Raw genomic sequence first — 9231 nt, forward strand, 5'->3', positions numbered from 1 at the left:
CTATACATTTGCACAATTTTGAAGCCCACTACAACAGTCAGTTTTAAAATGCTGTGTTTAGTGAGCATTGTTGATAGAGTCTTTAAGATCATCAATCTTAAGTCAAGAAAATTTAGAAAGTACTAAAATCTTAGCACTCACATGAAAGAAAACTAGAAGCTTTCCCAAATTAGACAACAATCAGACAAATTTGCATAATATTACCTATATGAGTTTTGAAGCAGAAAGAAAATGTTATAATCCATGATTTTCACAAGTAGGATTGATTGTAGTATTTCATAATCTTGGATGATTGTATTATTTCCAGAATTTTAAAGTGATCAAACTTAGTGGAAAGACTGGTTTATCTTTCTGCTATATTTATAGAAAATTCTATTATAAAATCAATGTCATGTAATGAAGCAAATAGTGACTCAATAGTTGAGTATGAAAACATAGAAATAACTTGTTACACTGCTGTGTCAACTAGTTAATAAAAATGTTATGTTAGTAAGTAAAAAGAACACAAATTAAGGAAGGGCAAATCTGCCCTTTCATCTGCAGGGTGGATGGATGGACTGATGAGAACAAAGACAGTGACATCATGTGCAGAAAACAATGTTTCTCTCAAGCTATGGCTTTGAAATGTCAAACAGCCTCTTCCTTGGCTGACAACTGCTTTCTGACTCAACGGGAGATCTTGTTCTCCAGCGTCAGGGGCTGTCAGAAACTTTGCTTATGAGTAAGAAGAACATCCCACTGCTTGGAGGATCTACATCCACCTCTACACAGAAACACAGAGCTACAGAGAAGGGGTTTCTGGATGGAACATTCCAAATCTGGCAGGACTTTATGGGTTCTAAGGACACAGGACCTAGGTCCACTTTGCAGAGCAGACTTGACACTGGCTGCTTTACACTAAGACCTGCCATGCTCTGAGTCCATCACTACAGCCTCAAAAATCCCTCCCTACAGTCTTATAATATTCTCATTGCTTTGTTTTTTGAATCATCCCAGGTTTGTTGATGTGAATTTATTCCCTTTTTGCTACAAGCCAATAATCCTGAGTCTGTCGACTGCAAAATCAGTCTTGGTGACTGATTGCACTAGGATGTATATTATTTTTCTGGACTTTGGGATGGTTGTAGTATTTATTAGGACTTTAAGATGAGTAATTTGTTGTGACTTATTTCCTCTTCTTAAATAAACACTAAATTTTGTGCTTAGTTTCTGATTGGTTATATTATGCTATTTTTCATGCAGATAACCCTCTGTATTATGTAAGCCTTAGACCTCACGGAACCTGGGTTGTCTGTGGTCATAGTGCTGAGAATCCACCTGCCCAAGGAATGGCTGCACTGGTTCCTGCTTCCCAGGCCTCCAATGGACTTATCCCTCCTTTCAGAGTGATTTGTCTGTGCTGAAGATGGAGTTTCTAACTTCAGCCGTTTTAGTCTTTTAGCAAGAATTTGTGACATTATTTTTGCTAAAAGAATTCTTAGAAGGGATGCAATATTTTCAAAATATGACCCTCAGGAGCCTTCTTTACTCCAAAAACCCAGTAGCTTCTGGATAGGGCCCAGACCCTCAGCTTGTTCCAGAAGAGAAAGACCCACATGGTCACCTTCAAGCCTCCCTGCCCCTGCTCCACTCCTAGCTAACAGACACACAGGGAGATGGTGGAGGGAGCCCTCTACAGAGCCAGACCTCCCCCTCCACTTTCTCAGAAAGAGAGATGTCAGAAAAGTTACTGGTTTACAGAAAATCACCTGTTCTTTGTGTCCTTGGATGGTAGTTGCTTATGTCAAGACAGACCCTTCCCCAGGTAAAGAACCATGAGGATCTCCATGCAGGGAAGACTTTGCCCCTGACCACCATTCCTGGGCACCTGCTGTTCTGCTCTCAGCCCCTCTCTTCTAACAGAAGCCTAAATCAGTGTGTGCGATCCCTGACCCCCTGACACCAGGTGAGGCCCAGACTCAAATCTCCTCAGCTCATGGCCTCCTGGGCGCTGCTTCACTTTCTTCAACCCAAAACCTTGGTTAAATCCCTTGGGGGTGGAGAGGAAATGAAGCAGATGCTCCCCACTCTCCCTGCTAGACCATTCTCCTCCTGGCTTTCTATGTGTGGCACATGGGGTGCTGGCCTCAGGGCTGTTTGGGCAGTTTCCCCTTTGTCTTTTCCCCCTGGGTGTTCATAGCAGCCACCCTTGGTCAACACAGCTCTAGGTATGGAAGATAGTTGAGAGCACTTCCCAGAGGCACCTGCCCTGAGGGCTGCACCCCCTTGCCCTGAAATGGTAAAGAGAAGGGCCATACAGGGTGGGCTGGATCTTAGGACTGTAGCCTCTTCTTTGGAGCACAACTACCCACTATTCTAGAGAATGGTTTTGACACTAAGGTGATGTTATTTATTAATTAAAACATCCTTTGTGAAAAAAATGAGTGTCCACTGCATGTCACTTTCATTTGTGTTTTAGCTTCTCCATCCCTCTCAAGAAGCCTGACCTGAGTGCTTGTTTTAAATCCAAGTCCAGAGAAAGGGTGGCTGGACGTGAACATGTAAAAGTCTTCTAGGACACAGCTTTCTAGCATAGGAGACAACCTCCCAGCATGGGTGCACCCCCCCAGGATGGATGACAGCAGGCTCTGCTTTCTCTGTGTGATGTTGCCCATCTTTTGTCTGGGTGGCATTTTTCCCAATCAGCTATACACACTCATACACACACACACACACACACATGCAAATTTGTGTTCTTTGCTTCCATGTAGGGGCCTAAAGTCTCTTGTGGAAAGAACCACACATCAATCGCTATCTATTTAGTGTCTAGGGCATTTGATGAGAGCAGCTCAGTCCCTGTAAGGAAGGAGACCACTGCTACTCCTGCTGCCCTCTTCCCCCCACCTTGCCTAGTTCACAAGATAGGAGGAGAGACAAAGCAAAAAGTTGGAAAAAAACAAAAGTAAGATAAATAGCCAGACAACCTTGGCACCACCACCTGGCCCTAGGAGTCAAAAAAAGTAATAATAATAACATCAACCCCTGACCCAAACTACTTGTGTTATCTGTAAATTCCACACACTGTATGAAAAAAGCATTGTAAAACTTTTTGTTCTGTTAGCTGATGCTTGTAGCCCCAGTCACATTTCCCACACTTGCTTGATGTATCATGACCCTTTCATGTGGACCCCTTAAAGTTGTAAGCCTACAAAAAGGCCAAGAATTTCTTTTTTGGGGAGCTCGGCTCTTAAGACGCAAGTCTGCTGATGCTCCCAGCCAAATAAAAACCTCCTTCTTTAATCCGGTGTCTGAGGAGTTTTGTCTACGGCTCATCCTGCTACACTTGGAGTCTGCTCAACTCTGTAGGCACATATGGAATCTACAGCCTGGCGAGCTCCACTGAGGCCTGGCCCCTGCCTGTGGAAACAGCCAGCCCTCTCCTCCTGGTTGGACCAGGAGCTCAGACCAAAGCAGCGGCCCAGCTTCCCGGGCAGCAGCCTGGCCCCCTCCTCTCCCTGGCCCCCTCACCAGAGGCTGCTGCAGCTGAAGGCCTGGGTTCCCAGCCCCTGGCTGCTGTCTCACTGTTCTGAAGCTCACGCCTCCAAAAGTGGCAGCGGCTCCCCTGACGGCCTTGCTGTGGCCATGTCAGCTCCCAGGTACTCCTCTGACCTCCACACCAGCAGGACAAGGAGGTTCATAAAGGAACTGCAGAAACTCTGCCTGTGTGCACATCCCCAGACAGCCAAGAACTCAGAGGGAGGTGATGCTATTCTTTTATTGCAGGAGGTGGGGGTGTGTACCATGTACCAGGGCTATGAGAAGCAAGAAGGAAGGAGGGAGGGCAGAGCCCCCTGCTGAGCAACAAAGGCCTCCTGCCACCTTCCCTGTCTCCTGCTGCAGGCACATGGGGAGACCTCCCACCGGGTGGGGGCCACCAGTGCAGGGGTGGGAGCACTACAGGGGGTGGGAGTGGGTAGTGGCCGGTGTGACTCCCTGGCACAGATCCTTAGGCTTCTTGACACCTGGAATTCACCAGGGACCTTATGTTCTCCCAGGGAACTTCGTAGATCTCGAAAGAGCACAATTGTTTCTGTGACAGGGAAGAGAAAGGGCCAATCAGTGTGGGTTATAGTTAAAGGGGGAGATGCCCAAGCATGAGATGTCAGATCCTGGGTGAGGAGGATGGAGGTGAGACACTGGCCCTCACCCGCCCCTGCTGAGTACCAGGGCACTGAGCTAGAATGAATAGTAACTGTTCCATTGCCCCTCCCAAGGCACCAAGTCACCAGGTGGCATTGGGCCCACACCAAAGCCTGCAGGGTCCTGTCACAGCACAGCCCTGTGAGGAGCAGCCTGTGCAAGGCCTGGGGAGCCCCAAGGGTGCAGGACAGGGGGAGGTGGCTCACTTCTCCCAGCTCCTTCCACCTCCAGCACCCAGGCCAGCACTAAGAGGGGCCAGAGGGAAGAACCCAGGGCAGGGTAACTCCCCCTCAAAGAGCTGGGGCATGAAGCAAGGACAACAAGGGGAGTGTGGCTCTCCCCAGAGTGGACACTTCATAAGAATCAGCAGGTTCTTGGAGAGGCTGGTGTTGGGTAAGCAGGGCAGGTCCAGGGCTACACATCTAACAGGCCTCTAGGTCCCACTAATGTGATCATTGAGGTTGTGGCTGCATGCAGGTGCCTGAGTCTGGGATTAGACAGAGCCCCTTCTCCCTGCCTAGCACACAGCCCCACACCTGCTCCTCCCTGTCTGACAGGCAACACCCCAAAGCAGGCAGATTTGACCTCCCAGTAAACTGTCCCAAGCTAAAATCTTCCTAGCAAATCAAATATATCACCCCCACCCTCACCACCCCATCTGCACACACATAGGCAAATACATAAACTCACTTGGACCCCTCATCCCCATGGATTTATGTACAAACCCCCAGAATCCCCCCACACAGCCACACACAGGTACACATGCTACCATAAATCTCCTCGCACACACTGGCACATGTGTGTACACACGTGCACCTTTCCACAGGCCCACATACATGCACACCCTCCCCACAAGTACATGAACATGTACACATCCATGCATACATGCCTCCCCACATACCCACCTGCACACACACACACCCTCCAAACATGTGTAGGGCAGAGGCTGACACATATGCACCCCTCTGCAGTGCATGACTGGCCCGGGACTCACATCAGGAACGTACCTTCTGCAGTTCTGGCTGTTCATGGAAGGCACAGGTGTCCAAGTTGGGCTGGGACTTGGTACATATGGTTCGGCCCACCTCTACATCGAAGAAGTAATTCGTCCCGGCCACGGTCTACACACATGAAAAAACAGGACACACGGACAGTGCTCCCCATCAGTTTCATGCACTCACAGGCACTTCACTGGCTGAGTCACTGGACTTGCTTGGGGGCTTCGTGAGCTGCCCACATGTCACCACAAGGCACACAAGTCCCCTCTTCCTGTCAGCTGGCAGGGTGCTGAGCCTCATGCCCTCTCTTAAACATTGTTTTCTCTGTGCTGGGTAAAAGGATTCATTGAATTCTGCTACCTGTGGCTCAGGGGCAAGGGAACACTGACTCTTTTTACCCATGGGTATCAGCTTACCCATGTATAAAATAGGCTTCCGGGCCTGATGGTCTGCAATGCCCTGTGCTTCAATCCAAGTTATTGTTATGCTTGAAAGGGAGGTGGAGGCAAGCAGGGACAATGGCACCAGGGAGGGCACCTCCCATGCAGGGTGAGGGTCGCAGTTGACAGCTGCAGGAGGAGTAATGGAGCTGGTCTTGATTCCTTTGAATTTCCAGGAGAAGGTGGAGGAGCTCTAAAGGCTGTGTCACTATTTGCTGCTCTGCCATGGGATGCAGGTCAAGCTGGGCCCAGTAGCCCTGCTGAAGCTCCCTCCTGACCTGACCCCTCCTCCTCTCTACTGGGTGACTGCTCTCCTCATCTGGCTGAGGTCTAACTCTGCATCAGCTGGTAGAGGCAGGGTCAGGTGTGCTACACCCCAGCAGGGTCTCAGCTTCCCTGGGCTGTAAGGGGTGGTCAGCCTGACTGAGGGTGAATGCCATTAGCCCTAAAGGGCTGTGCCCAGGGGTGTGGCTTGGGGAGTGAAGTAGGGCTTTGCAGAACAGGGAGCGAGGTTCCTGTGTGGCCCCTGAGGAGAGGACTCAGGGAGGAGGATGAGCCTTATGGCCTGGATCGAATCCTGAGCAGCATCAAGCCCATCCAGTCAGCACAGTCTCCATCCACACCTGCTGGATGCTGGGAAATGCCACAGTCATGGTACAAACACAGTGGCTGCTGCAGGTTAAAGGAAGCTGAGAGGACAGACAGTGGCTGCAGTGCATGGCCCAGGAGCATGCTTAGGCATGAAGGCCATCAGCGGAGAGTCAGGGAAAGCTGAATGAATCTGAGCATTAGATCATGAATGTATCAGTGTTGATTTGCTGGGAATGCTCTTGGGGATCGGGTGACAAACCAGGCTGGGACTCAGGACCCCTCGGGTGGAGGCAGCACCCACCTGCTCCCTGGCTCGCAGCACCCGCAGCGGGCGTCTGTAGTACTCATCTTCGGTGGCCTTGTTGTACTCGTTGATGGCGAAGTGAAGGGCACGCTGTACCCACTCATCATTGAGGTCTGCATCATAGACGCCACCCCCGATTATCCTGTCCTCCTCCTGGGGGCTCCAGGCCAGGGCCACAGCCTGGGCGGCCAGCAGGAGCAGCAGGGTGCACAGGGGCCAGGCCATGGTCTCCTCAGAGGCAGAGTACAGAGCTGGAGCTGCAGGAGTGGAGGGTGAGAGCCTGAGGTGGGGAGCCCAGGCCAGCAGGCAGCTGTGCATTTATCCTGCTTTGGAAGCCCAGCCCCACCCCCCTCCATGCCCTGCCCCTGACTCCTCCTCCTCTTTCTGCCCATCCCCTCTTTCTCCATCTCTCTTTTCACTCCCCCACCACTACAAGCTCCCTCCCTGCCTAAGTTCCCCCTGCCCCTCCCAGGCCTCCTCCTCCATCTCCCCCTCCTCCCCACTCCTGTCCTCACTGCAGCCTCCCCGAGCCATGCCTCTCTTCCCCAGTGTTCCCAAGCTTGAGTCACCAGGTCTCCACAGAGGTGACACTGCTCCTTTGGCTATGAAAGCAATGTGACCTCCTGTTTGCTCAGAAAAGGGAAAAATACAGTGTTTGGCCTCCTGGGGTCTTCAGATATCAGAGGCATCCAGGAGCACTTGGTCACAGTCTCTGAATCTCTGGAACAGGGAGGTTATTTCAGAAGGTTCCAGAAGACTCTGTCCACACCCTATTATGGAGAATTTCTTTGCCAAATTTAAGGGAATTAACCTTTTTGGAAAAAGTCACTGGTTTCTCTTTTTATAACTCATTATTCAATAAACAAACCTATCACCAGCTACTCCCTGTGCCAGGAGGTCTAGGGCTTGAAGACGGAACCTGGATGATGAGCCATAGAGGGGAAATTGCAGAGCTGTTGCCCAACAGAGATGTGACATGAACCCATGAGCATTTGAAAATTTCTAGTAGGCGCATTTTAAAAGATGAGAAAAAAATTGGTGAAAGTAATGTTTAAAATATGTATCTAACCTAATATAGCCGCAATATTATTTCAGCTAATAGGAACAATTATTAATAAGATTTTTTTTTGTGGGGGGGAGGTTTGTAAATCTTTGAAATTCCCCGTGTATTTTTTACATTTAGAACAGGAGTCATTTTGGACTGGCCCCATTTCAAGTGTCCCGTGGCACATGTGGTTGGTGGCTGTGGAACTGCACAGTAAATTCCTACACAGTGTGTGTAGGGGATGGTAGGTTATAGTCAACAATTAGGATCAGGGAGTTACACTCACTCTGTTGGAAGTGAAATAGAACAGGGGCTAGAGAGAGACTACTGGACCCTGGTCAGGGAGGTCCCTATGAGACCGGAGAGGTTGAGAAGCCCCAGGCAGCAGGGAACAGCCAGTGCAAAGGCCCTGAGGTGGGGTTGGACATGTCTGCTCCAGGAAGAGGAAGCTCCTGGAGGGGATGTGAGCAGGGAAGGGAACGACCTGGAGTCTCACGGTAACTGTGTGTGGGGCCTGGTGGAAGGTGCAGGGAGACCACTGGCAGGCAGTGGGGGTGTCAGGAGAGGGAGCAGCAGCCATGGGATGAATGTGGGAGCCCACGGGCCTCTCTTGCTTCTCTCTTAGGCAGCCATGCTTCCAGCTTCTTTACTCTATGCGCTGCTTGGAAGACCTACCTGATATTTTAAAAATTGCCTTGAAGGAGGTAGAATTTATATACAGTAAGATCCCTAATAGTATGTGCCCCACATGGAGGATTTTGTAAATATACACCTGTGTTACCACACTTTGTCCAGACCTCTGACATCTGCCTTGCCCCAGACGGTGTCCTCCTGCCCCTGCAGCTCACCCTCGTGCCCACCCCACCCTGGCAACTCCTATCCAGTCCTGTAGACTCCTTTTTCACCTGTCCTTGCACTTCCTAGGAATGGAATCCTGCAGAGTGAGCCCAGGTGTGTCTTTGTCCTTTGCTTAGCATGGCTTTCCATTGGCCCTCGAGTTGCTTCATTGCTAGGATTGGGAGTTCTCCTTCTCCACAGACTGAGAGGACCTAATAAGCACAGTGCTCTGTGGGGTGACACAGTCCCCAGCTTGGGATGCTGTGGGCCTGGGCTGGAATGTGACTCCAGGAGTGGGGAGGCTGAAAGGAGGCCCTGAACAGACAGCTGCTCCCTTTGTTCTCTCAACCCCACCCTCCATGCCTGAAGGTGACCCTGTGGCAAATGCCCTTATGGTGAGGTGGCAGGCTTGGCGAAAAACACCAGGAAACCCTGGGTCTTTGCAGGGCACCTAGAGGACTCTCCTGGGAGTAGTGGAGGTGAAGGTCAGCCAGAGTCAACCCAGAGCTGTTGTGATCCTGGGTCTCAGCTGTGGCTGGGGCTGGATCAGCAGGACCCAGCAGCGGGAACAATATTACTCATTGGTGTTCATGTTCAGTATTAGGACAGGGGACCTTGTTATCCAAGGCCCAGTGACCATTGCACCCCACTGTCAATCCAGCACCCCTAGAAAAACCATGCATCCCAGCAGATACAGCAGGTGTCCCAGGGATGGCGTTTACCGCTGGGTGACGGAGGGAAGGTCTTCAAACAGGGCTGCGCAGGATGCCTCCTATTTAGACAGGAAATGGGGATAGATTCCCAGAGAAGGGAAAGAGAGGGACGTCCCTCACCAGG

The 9231-nt window shown here is 50.6% G+C and overlaps 1 protein-coding gene across 1 annotated transcript; it reads right to left on the minus strand.

The window, feature by feature from the left end:
• Window positions 1-3738: 3738 nt before the first annotated feature.
• On the minus strand, window positions 3739-6804 carry LOC100445544 (cystatin-SA). The gene is made up of 3 exons (XM_002830032.4): window positions 6510-6804; window positions 5187-5300; window positions 3739-4069 (listed from the first exon to the last, which is right to left on the minus strand). The coding sequence occupies exons 1-3, from the start codon at window positions 6735-6737 to the stop codon at window positions 3986-3988; spliced, it is 426 nt and encodes a 141-aa protein (XP_002830078.2). The 5' UTR covers window positions 6738-6804; the 3' UTR covers window positions 3739-3985.
• Window positions 6805-9231: the final 2427 nt, after the last annotated feature.

This window comes from Pongo abelii, chromosome 21 (genome assembly GCF_028885655.2).
Source record: "Pongo abelii isolate AG06213 chromosome 21, NHGRI_mPonAbe1-v2.0_pri, whole genome shotgun sequence".
Classification (NCBI taxonomy): domain Eukaryota; kingdom Metazoa; phylum Chordata; class Mammalia; order Primates; family Hominidae; genus Pongo; species Pongo abelii.

Bases quoted from the DNA above. Each gene is read 5' to 3' on its own strand.
- LOC100445544 (XM_002830032.4), bottom strand. From the start codon at position 6,737: ATGGCCTGGCCCCTGTGCACCCTGCTGCTCCTGCTGGCCGCCCAGGCT. The intron at 5,301-6,509 runs GTGGGTGCTGCC...TCATGTGTGTAG, and splicing joins TGCTGCGAGCCAGGGAGCAG to ACCGTGGCCGGGACGAATTA. The intron at 4,070-5,186 runs GTACGTTCCTGA...TCCCTGTCACAG, and splicing joins AACAGCCAGAACTGCAGAAG to AAACAATTGTGCTCTTTCGA.